The 14,267-nt window shown below is 45.3% G+C and overlaps 1 protein-coding gene across 1 annotated transcript; it reads right to left on the reverse strand.

Moving 5' to 3' along the window:
- Positions 1-3,748, reverse strand: TOMM5 (translocase of outer mitochondrial membrane 5). The gene is made up of 2 exons (XM_038769818.1): positions 3,569-3,748; positions 1-504 (listed from the first exon to the last, which is right to left on the reverse strand). Exons 1-2 carry the CDS (start codon positions 3,687-3,689, stop codon positions 470-472), a joined length of 156 nt encoding a protein of 51 aa, XP_038625746.1. The 5' UTR covers positions 3,690-3,748; the 3' UTR covers positions 1-469.
- Between the last annotated feature and the right edge of the window lie 10,519 nt (positions 3,749-14,267).

The raw sequence follows: 14,267 nt of genomic DNA on the forward strand, positions 1-14,267 counted from the left end.
GAGGGGAGCAGAGAAATTTATTAAAAAGACTTAACCACATTTGTATCGATAATGTAATGTCTATTGCAAGAAGCCCTGATAAAACAAATCCTAAAACTCAACAGTCTCTTCACAGTACACATTTTGGAGAAACAGGAGATCCATTTAAGCAGAGGTAGCTTTACCACAAAAAGCGATACCGTCGCGCTGAGAACGGGCTTCCAACCAAATCTGATACATTATCACAGGCATACCAATATGAGAGTTGACTGTACGACACAAACAGGGAAGCATTACATAATTTTAAGTGTCAAGACTTCAGCTGTTTTCACTTTTTGGAAAGCCAAACTTTTAAGCAAGTATTGTTTGCTATTTCGGGAAGTTTCTACTGTCTTTGTGGGCCCGCTCGTTATTACACACGAGTAAAAACTGTGATCAGATTCTTCATTCCATGGTTTCTCAATGGCAGTGCTGCCTTCCTCTTGCATCTTCATATACTGTCCAACTTCTTTAAGATGTAGGGAGCTGAAAGAGACCGACACTTTCCATTTATCTGGTATTTTAGCACCATTGGGAATGTTTTCAAAATTGCTTCTGTCTAGTCCCTGTTATATAGTAAAATGCCATATTTATCATACTACCAAAACTACTGCCTGTTTTTTCCCCACTGGGTAGGAAGGTCTGCGAGGGCAGGTATTGCGACTTGTATTTCCGTATGTTCTCCAAACGCCTGCACATACAGTAAACCCCCCAATAAGGGCTGATATTGCTTATAGACTGTAAGCTTGATATGGGCAGGGCAAGTGTCCGCAAATTGTACTCTCCTAAGCACTCGGTGCAGTGTTCTGCACATAGTACGTGCTCAATACCACTCCTTAAAAGCTATATATTTATACTAATGTCTGTCCCCCCTCAGAGGACCGGGAACGTATCTCCCAACTCTGTTGTACTGTACTCTCCAAGCGCCTTGGACAAATCATTTTGGTTCTCTGTGCCTCAGTTCCCTCATCTGTAAAATGGGGATTAAGAACGTGAGCTCCATGTGGGACATTATTAACTTAATAATGATGATATTTTTAGACTGTGAGCCCACTGTTGGGTAGGGACTGTCCCTATATGTTGCCAACTTGTACTTCCCAAGCGCTTAGTACAGTGCTCTGCACACAGTAAGCGCTCAATAAATACAATTGATGATATTATTTGTTAAGCGCCTACTATGTGCCAGAGAAGCAGCGTGGCTCAGTGGAAAGAGCAGGAGCTTTGGAGTCGGAGGTCATGGGTTCAAATCCCGGCTCCGCCCCATTCGTTCAGTCGTGTTTACTGAGCGCTTACTGTGTGCAGAGCATTGTACTAAGCGCTTGGGAAGTACAAGTTGGCAACATATAGAGACGATCCCTACCCCAACCACGGGCTCACGTCAGCTGTGTGACTTTGGGCAACTCACTTCACTTCTCTGGGCCTCAGTTCCCTCATCTGGAAAATGGGGATTAAGACTGTGAGCCCCCCGTGGGACAACCTGATCACCTTGTAACCTCCCCAGCGCTTAGAACAGTGCTTTGGCACATAGTAAGTGCTTAATAAATGTCATTATTATTATTATTGTTTTAAGCGCTGGGGCAAATACATGATATTAGGCTGGACACCCCAGATGGGGGTGGGCGGCTGGAATCATAATATAATAATGAATAATGGTGTGAGCCCCACGTGGGACAACGTGATCACCTTGTATCCTCCCCAGCGCTTAGAACAACGCTTCGCACATAGTAAACGCCACCATTGTAATTATTATTATGATTTGTTAAGCCTTTATACTGTGGGCCAAGCACTGTTCTAAGCGCTGGGGTTGATACAAGGCAATGAGGTTGGACGCAGTCCCTGGCCCACGTGGGGCTCACAGTCTCGATCCCCATTTTCCCGATGAGGGAACTGAGGCCCAGAAAATAATAATAATACTAATTACTATAGTAATAATGGCATTTACTAAGCACTTACCATGTGCAGAGCACTGTTCTAAGCGTTGGGGGAGAAGCAGCGTGGCTCAGTGGAAAGAGCCCGGGCTTTGGAGTCCGAGGTCATGGGTTCGAATCCCGGCTCCGCCACCTGTCTGCTGGGTGACCTTGGGCAAGTCACTTCACTTCTCCGAGCCTCAGTTCCCTCATCTGCAAAATGGGGCTTAAGACTGTGGGCCCCCCGTGGGACAACTTGGTCACCTTGTATCCGCCCCCGCCAGCACTTAGAACAGTGCTCTGCACATAGTAAGCGCTTAACAATCAATCAATTGTATTTATTGAGCGCTTACTGTGTGCAGAGCACTGGACTAAGCGCTTGGGAAGTACAAGTTGGCAACATATAGGGACAGTCCCTACCCAACAGTGGGTTCACAGTCTAATCAATCAATCGTATTTATTGAGCACTTACTGTGTGCAGAGCACTGGACTAAGCGCTTGGGAAGTACAAGTTGGCAACATATAGGGACAGCCCCTACCCAACAGTGGGTTCACAGTCTAATCAATCAATCAATCGTATTTATTGAGCGCTTACTGTGTGCAAAGCACTGGACTAAGCACTTGGGAAGTATAAGTTGGCAACATATAGAGACGGTCCCTACCCAACAGTGGGTTCACAGTCTAATCAATCAATCAATCGTATTTATTGAGCGCTTACAGTGTGCAGAGCACTGTACTAAGCGCTTGGGAAGTACAAGTTAGCAACATATAGGGACGGTCCCTACCCAACAGTGGGTTCACAGTCTAATCAATCAATCAATCGTATTTATTGAGCGCTTACTGTGTGCAGAGCACTGTACTAAGCGCTTGGGAAGGACAAGTTGGCAACATATAGGGACGGTCCCTACCCAACAGTGGGTTCACAGTCTAAAGAACAAATACTATTATTATTATTATTATTACCAGATTGTCCCACGCGGGGCACCGCCCGCCATTTATCGGCTGGGTGACCTTGGGCCAGTCACTTGACTTCTCTGGGCCTCAGTTCCCTCATCTGGAAAGTGGGGATGGAGCCTGGGAGCGCCCCGGGGGACAACCTGTATATATGTATATACGTTTGTACATATTTATTACTCTATTTATTTATTTATTTTACTTGTACATATCTATTCTATTTATTTTATTTTGTATGTTTGGTTTTGTTCTCTGTCTCCCCCTTTTAGACTGTGAGCCCGCTGTTGGGTAGGGACTGTCTCTATATGTTGCCAACTTGTACTTCCCAAGCGCTTAGTACGGTGCTCTGCACATAGTAGGCGCTCAATAAATACGATTGATGATGATGAAAACCTGATCACCTCGGATCCCCCCTCAGCGCTTGGCACGTGGTAAGCGCTCAGCAAATGCCATTTTCCAGAGGGAGCTGAGGCGCAGAGAAGTGACTTGCCCAAGGTCACGCGGCTGCCGAGGGGCGGAAGCGGGATTCGAACCCATGACCTCGGCCTCGCCCGTGCCTGAGGGGGGGAGGGGCGCGCGCCTACCGGCCCCTCCCGACACGTGACCCCCTCCCGGCACGTGACCCCCCCCCCGCCCCCAGGCTGGTGGCGCGCGACGCCCTTCCCCTCCCCCCCCCCCCGTTCACTTACTGACTCGCAGCAAGGCTACGTAGAGAAGGAAGTTTCGGACGGAGGCCAGCACGTCCTCGCGCATCTTCCGCTTCATCTCCTCAGGGTCCAGCTTCGGCCCGAGCCCTTCGATGCGGAACATGGCAACGGCCGCTCGGAGACGGTCTGCGGAACGGACCGTTGGTCGCCTGGGCCGGTGGCGTCGCTTCCGCCGCTCGGCCCCGCCCCTTCCGGTTTGGCGGTGCCCGACTACGGCGTCCCAGAAGGGCCATTCCAAGACGCGTTCGTTCTGGAAAAGCAGCGCCACCTCTCGGCCCCGCCCCTTCCAGTTGAGCGGTACCCGACTACGGCGTCCCAGAAGGGCCATTCCAAGACGCGTTTTTTCGTTCCGGAGAAGCAGCGTGGCTTAGCGGCAAGAGCGCGGGCTTGGGAGGCCGAGGTCGCGGGTTCGAATCCCGCCCCTTGTCAGCTGGGTGACTTTGGGCAAGACACTTCGCTTCTCTGTATATATGTTTCTACATATTTATTACTCTATTTATTTTACTTGTACATATCTATTCTATTGATTTTATTTTGTTAGTTTGGTTTTGTTCTCTGTCTCCCCCCCCTTTTTTTAATGGCATTTATTAAGCGCTTACTATGTGCAGAGCACTGTTCTAAGCGCTGGGGAATTTACAAGGTGATCCGGTTGCCCCACGTGGGGCTCCCAGTCTTCCCATCCCCACAGCACCTGTATATATGTATATATGTTTGTACATATTTATTACTCTATTTATTTTACTTGTACATATCTATTCTATTTATTTTATTTTGTTAGTATGTTTGGTTTTGTTCTCTGTCTCCCCCTTCTAGACTGTGAGCCCACTGTTGGGTAGGGACTGTCTCTAGATGTTGCCAGCTTGTACTTCCCAAGCGCTTAGTACAGTGCTCTGCACACAGTAAGCGCTCAATAAATATGATTGATTGATTCATCCCCATTTTACAGATGAGGGGACTGAGGCCCAGAGAAGTGAAGTGACTTGCCCAAAGTCACACAGCTGACAAGTGGTGGAGCCGGGATTTGAACCCATGACCTCTGACTCCAAAGCCCGGGCTTTTCCCACTGAGCCACGCTGCTTCTCTAGTCTTTTAGACTGTGAGCCCACTGTTGGGTAGGGACTGTCTCTATATGTTCCCAACTTGGACCTCCCAAGCGCTTAGTACAGTGCTCTGCACACAGTAGGCGCTCAATAAATACGATTGATGATGATGATGATGGGCCTCAGTTGCCTCATCTGGAAAATGGGGATGGAGACTGCCTGATGACCTTGTATCGCCCCCAGCGCTTAGCACAGTGCTTGGCACATAGTAAGCGCTTAATCAATCAATCAATCATATTTACTGAGCGCCTACTGTGTGCAGAGCACTGTACTAAGCGCTTGGGAAGTACAAGTTGGCAACATAGAGAGACGGTCCCTACCCAACAGTGGGCTCACAGTCTAGAAGGGGGAGACAGAGAACAAAACCAAACATACTAACAAAATAAAATAAATAGAATAGATAAGTACAAGTAAAATAAATAAATAAATAGAGTAATAAATATGTACAAACATATATACAGGCCTGATGACCTTGTATCGCCCCCAGCGCTTAGCACAGTGCTTGGCACATACTAAGCACTTAATCAATCAATCGTATTTATTGAGCGCTTACTGTGTGCAGAGCACTGTACTAAGTGCTTGGGAAGTACAAGTTGGCAAAATATAGAGACAGTCCCTACCCAACAGTGGGCTCACAGTCTAGAAGGGGGAGACGGAGAACAAAACCAAACATACTAACAAAATAAAATAATTAGAACAGATATGTACAAGTAAAATAAATAAATAAATAAATAGAGTAATAAATATATACAAACATATACAAGTGCTGTGGGGAAGGGAAGGAGGTAAGATGGGGGGTTGGAGAGGGGGACGAGGGGGAGAGGAAGGAAGGGGCTCAGTCTGGGAAGGCCTCCTGGAGGTGGTGAGCTCTCAGTACGGCCTTGAAAGGAGGAAGGGCCTTGAAGGGAGAAGCAGCGTGGCTTAGTGGCAAGAGCCCGGGCTTGGGAGGCCGAGGTCGTGGGTTCGAATCCTGCCTCCACCCCTTGTCAGCTGGGTGACTTTGGGCAAGACACTTCGCTTCAATGGGCCTCAGTTGCCTCATCTGGAAAATGGGGATGGAGACTGCCTGATGACCTTGTATCGCCTCCAGCGCTTAGCACAGTGCTTGGCACATAGTAAGCGCTTAATCAATCAATCAATTGTATTTATTGAGTGCTTACTGTGTGAAGAGCACTGTACGAAGCACTTGGGAAGTACAAGTTGGCAACATAGAGAGACGGTCCCTACCCAACAGCGGGCTCACAGTCTAGAAGGGGGAGACAGACAACAAAACCAAACATATTAATAAAATAAATAGAATAGATATGTACAAGTAAAATAAATAAATAGAGTAATGAATACAAATATACATATATGAATACATATATGAATACAAATATACATATACACAGGTGCTGTGGGGAAGGGAAGGAGGTAAGCATCATTATTATTATTATACCATCATTATTATTCATTCATTCGTTCATTCATTCATTTATGCATTCAATAATATTTATTGAGCGCTTACTGTGTGCAGAGCACTGTACCAAGCGTTTGGAAAGTACAAGTCGGCAACATATAGAAACAGCCCCTACCCAACAACAGGCTCGCAGTCTAGAAGGGGAGAGACAGGCATTCATTCAATCGTATTTATTGAACGCTTACTGTGTGCAGAGCACTGTACTATGCGCTTGGGAAAGACCAACGCAACGATAAACAGTGACAATTCCTGCCCACAACAAGTTCCCAGTCTAGAGGGTAATAATTATGAGAAGCAGCGTGGCTCAGTGGAAAGGGCACGGGCTTGGGAGTCAGAGGTCATGGGTTCAAATCCCGGCTCTGCCGCTTGTCAGCTGTGTGACATTGGGCAAGTCCCTTCATCAATCAATCAATCGTATTTATTGAGCGCTTACTGTGTGCAGAGCACTGCACTAAGTGCTTGGGAAATACAAGTTAACATATAAGGACAGTCCCTACCCAACAGTGGGCTCACAGTCTAGAAGGGGGAGACAGAAGACAAAACCAAACATATTAACAAAATAAAATAAATAGAATAGATATGTACAAGTAAAATAAATAGAGTAATAAATATGTACAAACATATATACATATATACAGGTGCTGTGGGGAAGGGAAGGAGGTAAGACGAGGGGGATGGAGAGGGGGACGAGGGGGAGAGGAAGGAGGGGGCTCAGTCTGGGAAGGCCTCCTGGAGGAGGTGAGCTCTCAGTAGGGCCTTTACTTCTCTGTGCCTCAGTTACCTCACCTGTAAAATGGGGATTAAGACTGTGAGCCCCATGAGGGACAACCTGATCACCTTATATCCTCCCCGGCCTTAGAACAATGCTTGGCACATAGTAAGCACTTAACAAATGCCATTATTATTATTATGGTACTTGTTAAGCACTTATTGTGTGCCAAGCACTGTTCGAAGGGCTGGGGTAGATACAAGGTGATCAGGTTGGACACAGTCCCTGCCCCACGTGGGGCTCACGGTCTTAATTCCCATTTTCCAGGTGAGGTCACTGAGGCCCAGAGAAGTGAAGTGACTGGCCCAAGGTCACACAGCAGACACTTGGCTCCCCCTCTCCATCCCCCTCATCTTACCTCCTTCCCTTCCCCACAGCACCTGTATATATGTATATATGTTTGTACATATTTATTACTCTATTTATTTTACTTGTACATATTTATTCTATTTATTTTATTTTGTTAATATGTTTTGTTTTGTAGTCTGTCTCCCCCTTCTAGACTGTGAGCCCGCTGTTGGGTAGGGACTGTCTCTAGATGTTGCCAACTTGGACTTCCCAAGCGCTTAGTACAGTGCTCTGCACACAGTAAGCGCTCAATAAATACGATTGATTGATTGATTGATTGATTGGCGGAGCTGGGATTAGAACTGTTTTCCACCCTGGCCGCTTCGGCGTAGACTGCATTTTCCCTAAAGGCTTAGCATAACCGACTCCATTGTACGCAAGGCTCAACGAGGGGATGTGTGAGGAATTAAAGATCCTGTAAATGGAGGAGGAATCAATCAATCAATCGTATTTATTGAGCGCTTACTATCATCATCATCATCAATCGTATTTATTGAGCGCTTACTATGTGCAGAGCACTGTACTAAGCGCTTGGGAAGTACAAATTGGCAACATATAGAGACAGTCCCTACCCAACAGTGGGCTCACAGTCTAAAAGGGGGAGGCAGAGAACAAAACCAAACATACTAACAAAATAAAATAAATAGAATAGATATGTACAAATAAAAAAAATAAATAAATAGAGTAATAAATATGTACAGACATATATACATATATACAGGTGCTGTGGGGAAGGGAAGGAGGTAAGATGGGGGGGATGGAGAGGGGGACGAGCACTGTACTAAGCGCTTGGGAAGTACAAATTGGCAACATATAGAGACAGTCCCTACACAACAGTGGGCTCACAGTCTAAAAGGGGAATTAATTAGAAGAATTAAAGATTCTGTAAATGGAGGAGGACTGACACTGAGCAAAGGGGCTACGCCCTGTCTGAGACGACCCCATCTTGTGCGGGCGAGGTCTCCTGCCCACATCTCCTGTTAACAGGGTGCCAAAGTTTCCCGCAAGCGTGGGAATCCTTAGTGTAGCTCCGATGGGGAACCAAAGAAAAGGGAAGAATCAATCAATCAATCAATCGTATTTATTGAGCGCTTACTGCGTGCAGAGCACTGGACTAAGCGCTTGGGAAGTCCAAGTTGGCAACATCTAGAGACAGTCCCTACCCAACAGTGGGCTCACAGTCTAAAATATATATATATATATATATACACCTGTATATATGTATATATGTTTGTTCATATTTATTACTCTATTTATTTATTTATTTATTTTACTTGTCCATATCTATTCTATTGATTTTATTTTGTTAGTATGTTTGGTCTGGTTCTCTGTCTCCCCCCTTTTAGACTGTGAGCCCGCTGTTGGGTAGGGACTGTCTCTAGATGTTGCCAATTTGTACTTCCCAAGCGCTTAGTACAGTGCTCTGCACATAGTAAGCGCTCAATAAATACGATTGATGATGATGATGATAAAAGGGGGAGACAGAGAACACAACCAAACGTACTAACAAAATAAAATCGATAGAATAGATATGTACAAGTAAAATAGAGTGATAAATATGTACAAACATATATCCAGGTGCTGTGGGGAAGGGAAGGAGGGAAGATGAGGGGGAGAGGAAGGAAGGGGCTCAGTCTGGGAAGGCTTCCTGGAGGAGGTGAGCTCTCAGTAGGGCCTTGAAGGGAGGAAGGGAGGTGGCAGGAATCCGGGCTGTTCGTCCCTTCTATCTCTCGGGAGGTGAGCGGGCGAGCGGTCAGCTTTCCTACCCCTACTGCTCTATCTGAACTCACGTCTCCGAGTCATTCTTCCCATTTTCCCATTTTTCCCATCCCATGGAGAACCCTGCGGCCGGTTCTCTTATTATTTTGTCCCCGACTTGTCGATAACAGAACCCAGGACCTTCTGCCCCCTAGGCCCGGACCAAGCCACGCTGCTTCTGCATGGAGTCGTTTCCTCCCTGCCAGAACAGGGGGCCGGGATTTGGGAATAATAATAATGGCATTTATTAAGCGCTTACTATGTGCCAAGCACTGTTCTAAGCGCTGGGGAGGTTACAAGCTTGTCTCACGGGGGGGGGGGGCGCTCACAGTCTTAATCCCCATTTTTACAGATGAGGGAACAGGCCCAGAGAAGTGAAGTGACTTGCCCAGAGTCGCACAGCTGACAATTGGCAGGGCTGGGATTTGAACCCATGACCTCCGACTCCAAAGTCCGTGCTCTTTCCACTGAGCCACGCTGCTTCTCTAGGGTTAGTGATGGGGAGGAGGAGTGGGTGAAGGGGAAGGAAGATAAGAGGAGCTGGTGGGATGGGGAGGGGTATGTTGGTGTGCTTGTTACTTTATATTCTCCCAAGCATTTAGTACAGTGCTCGCCACATAGTAAGCTCTCAATAAATACGATTGAATGAATAGGATGTAGCTCAGTCACTGAAATCCCATTTGTTCCTGCCTGTTTGCCATTGCAGTTTTTTTAACTGCTTAGTCCAGTGCTTTGCACACAGTAAGTGCTCAATAAATACAATTTTAAAAAATGCAAGGGGAACGTGTCTACCCATTTTGTTGTGCTCTCCCAAGCGCTTAGTACAGTGCTTAGTACGATTGATGATGATGCTCTGCACACAGTAAGTGCTCAATAAATACCACTGACTGAGTTTTAGCAATATCTGTGGGTTCTGATATCTGTGTACGATAACTGAGGCCCAGAGAAGTGAAGTGACTTGCCCAGGGTCGCACAGCAGACAAGTGGCGAAGCTGGGATCAAAACCCACATCTTCTAGGAGGCCTTCCCAGACTGAGCCCCCTCCTTCCTCTCCTCCTCCTCCCCACAGCACCTGTATATACGTATATATGTTTGTACGTATTTATTACTCTTATGTATTTATTTATTTTATTTGTACATATTTATTCTATTTATTTTATTTTGTTAATATGTTTTATTTTGTTCTCTGTCTCCCCCTTCTAGACTGTGAGCCCACTGTTGGGTAGGGACCATCCCTCTATGTTGCCAACTTGTACTTCCCAAGCGCTTAGTACAGTGCTGTGCACACAGTAAGCGCTCAATAAATGTTTATTCTATTTATTTTATTTTGTTAATATGTTTTGTTTTGTTCTCTGTCTCCCCCTTCTAGACTGTGAGCCCACTGTTGGGTAGGGGCCGTCTCTCTAGGTTGCCAACTTGTACTTCCCAAGCACTTAGTACAGTGCTGTGCACACAGTAAGCGCTCAATAAATGTTTATTCTATTTATTTTATTTTGTTAATATGTTTTGTTTTGTTCTCTGTCTCCCCCTTCTAGACTGTGAGCCCACTGTTGGGTAGGGACCGTCTCTATATGTTGCCCACTTGTACTTCCCAAGCGCTTAGTACAGTGCTCTGCAAACAGTAAGCGCTCAATAAATACGATTGAATGAATGAATGAATGAATAAATACGATTGAATGAATGAATGAACAATAGCGGTTACAACTGTGTGACCTTGGGCAAGCCAGTTAACTTCTCTGTGCCTCAGTTACCTCATCTGTAAAATGGGGGTTAAGACTGTGAGCCCCACGTGGGACAACCTGATTACCTTGTATCTACCCCAGCGCTTAGAACAGTGCCAATTTGTACTTCCCAAGCGCTTAGTACAGTGCTCTGCACATAGTAAGCACTCAATAAATACGATTGATGATGATGATGATGATAGTAAGCGCTTAACGAATACCGTCAGTATTATTATTATACCTATTTTTCAGCATGGGAAATAGTGGGGCTTAGTGGAAAGAGCCTGGACCTGGGAATCAGGGGACTTGGGTTCTAATCCTAGCTCCGCCACTTAGCCGGGCATGTCGCTTAACTTCTTTGTGCCTCAGTTTCCTCATCTGTAAAATGGAGGGGGGGTTCCCCTCCCCCCTAGACTGTGAACTCCATGTGGAACGGGAATGGTCTGACTGGATTAGTTGTATCAACCTCCGGCGATTAGTACGGTGTTTGGCACCAAGTAAGTGCTTAAGGAATACCACAATTATCATCATCATCAATCGTATTTATTGAGCGCTTACTGTGTGCAGAGCACTGTACTAAGCGCTTGGGAAGTACAAGTTGGCAACATATACAGTCCCTACCCAACAGTGGGTTCACAATTACTAGTCACACTTCCCCAAAACCTACTCAGGCCGCCCCTTTCTCTCCACACCAAGCAGAAACTCCTTCAAAGTTTTCCGACACTCAATCAGCTCTTTCCCTCCCACTTATTCCCCATCCCTGTAGCACCTTAAGTACATGTCTTTGAGAAGCAGCATGACCCAGGGGAAAGAGCACAGGCCTGGGTGACAGAGGGCCTGAGTTCTAATTCTGGCTTCTGCGTGACCTCGGGCAAGTCACTTAACTTCTCCGTGCCTCAGTTCCCTCATCTGGAAAATGGGGATTCAGTACCTGTTCTCCATCCTGCTTAGAATGTGAGCCCCATATGGGACAGGGGCTGTGGCTTATTTTTTTTATGTTGCAGCTACCCCGGTGCTTAGTATCTGGCTCATCGCACTTTATATTTATATATATATATAAACATATAAATTTATATTTATATTTAAATTTATATATACTTATATAAATATAAATATTTATATTTATATGCACATATAAATTTATATAATCTTTATATTCTATCGCTTCCTCCGCAATTACATCCTTCCTCTAGACTGTAAGTGCATTGCAGGCAGGGAATGTGTCCATTATATTGTTACGCTGTACCGTTCCAACCGCTTAGTACAGTGCTCCCCCTCGTCCCCCTCTCCATCCCCCCATCTTACCTCCCTCCCTTCCCCACAGCACCTGTCTATATGTATATATGTTTGTACATATGTTTTTTTTACTCTATTTATTTATTTAATTTATTTGTACATATCTATTCTATTTATTTTATTTTGTTGGTATGTTTGGTTTTGTTCTCTGTCTCCCCCTTTTAGACTGTGAGCCCACTGTTGGGTAGGGACTGTCTCTATATGTTGCCAATTTGTACTTCCCAAGCGCTCAGTACAGTGCTCTGCACATAGTAAGCGCTCAATAAATACGATTGATGATGCTCTGACGCAGTAAGCGCTCAATAAATACGATTGACTGACTGGCTGACTGACTCTGTGATTTATTGTAGTGTCAGTTTCCCCCCTAAATTGTAAGCTTCCAAAAGCAGGGATCATGTCAAGCAATTCCACTGTACACTCCCGAGCGTGTACCGCAGTGCTCTGCACACAATAGGCACTCAATAAATACTATCGATTGAGTACGAAGAGCGTTATTTGCTATTTTTTGTTTCATTTTACTACTACGCTATTTGAGCGCACCTTCCTCCTATATGTAAATTATTTATGTCTGTCTTCCCAGCTATATTATAAGCCCTTCGAGGACGGGGATTGTGTATTCTGCTGCTGCCCTCTCCCAATTGCTTAGTGCAGTGTTTGGCACAGGGTAGATGCTCACGAAATACTATCGACTGTTGGATCGTCAGAGCCGGTTCTGTTTTTTTCTTGGCAGTCCCTGAAGAAGATTTGGTAATTCTCCCTTTGGTGCAGCCCACAGGGTGATTAAATACTGTACCTAAAGCCCTGCCCCACATATATTTACAGAGTATGCAACCTACTAAATCACTGTGGAGCAATTAGTGCTTAGAAGCCAGAGTGACAGGAAAAGTTTCGTCACGGTTTAAATCAAACAGCTGTCCATAGGATCGCAGATCCAGCATTTTTTAATTTATTTTAATGGTATTTGTTCAGCACTTACTATATTCATTCATTCAACCGTATTTATTGAGTGCTTACTGCGTGCAAAGCGCTGTACTACTACTACTGATGATGGTATTTGTTATGCACTTACTATGAGCAAAGCACTGTTCTGAGCGCTGGGGAGGTTGCAAGGTGATCAGGTTGTCCCACGGGGGGGCCTCCTAGTTTTAATCCCCATTTTACAGATGAGGTAACTGAGGCACAGAGAAGTTAGGTGACTTGCCCAAAGTCACACGGCTGACAGTTGGCGGAGCCGGGATTTGAACCCATGAGGCCTTCCCAGACTGAGCCCCTTCCTTCCTCTCCCCCTCGTCCCCCTCTCCATCCCCCCCATCTTACCTCCTTCCCTTCCCCACAGCACCTGTTTATACATATATATGTTTGTACATATTTATTACTCTATTTATTTTACTTGTACATATCTCTTCTATTTATTTTATTTTGGTAGTATGTTTGGTTTTGTTCTCTGTCTCCCCCTTTTAGACTGTGAGCCCACTGTTGGGTAGGGACTGTCTCTATATGTTGCCAACTTGTACTTCCCAAGCGCTTAGTACAGTGCTCTGCACACAGTAAGTGCTCAATAAATACGATTGATGATGATGATGATGATGATGACCGCCGACTCCAAAGCCCGGGCTCTTTCCACGGAGCCACGCTACTAATTGCTTGGGAGAGTACAGTCCAACAGGAAACATACACATTCCCTGCCTGCAAAGAGCTCACAGTCTAGAGGGGGAGACAGACGTTAATATAAAAAAAAATACAGATATATACGCTTAGAACAGTGCTTTGCACATAGTAAGCGCTTAATAAATGCCATTATTATTATATGTGCCGTGAGAATGGGTGGGAGGATGAATAAAGGGAGCAAGTCAGGGTGATGCAGAAGGGAGTGAGAAAATACTTGGTTAGTATAGTGTTAAGCGCTTAATAGAGTGCTTTGCACATAGTAAACGCTCAATAAATACAGTTGAATGAATGAACTTGCTCCCTTTGCCCTTCCCCTCTCCCAGCCCCACAGCACTTATGTACATATATGTAATTTTATTTATTTGTATTGACGTCTGTCTCCCCGCTCTAGACCGTAAGCTAGTTGTGGACAGGGAATGTGTTTGGTGTTGCATTGTAATAATAATAATAATAATAATAATGGCATTTATTAAGTGCAAAGCACTGTTCTACTCTCCTAAGTGCTTAGTACAGTGCTCTGCACACAGTAACTGCTCAACTGACTGAATGAATGAAACAGAGA

The sequence above is a fragment of the Tachyglossus aculeatus genome, chromosome X4 (genome assembly GCF_015852505.1).
Source record: "Tachyglossus aculeatus isolate mTacAcu1 chromosome X4, mTacAcu1.pri, whole genome shotgun sequence".
NCBI lineage: Eukaryota > Metazoa > Chordata > Mammalia > Monotremata > Tachyglossidae > Tachyglossus > Tachyglossus aculeatus.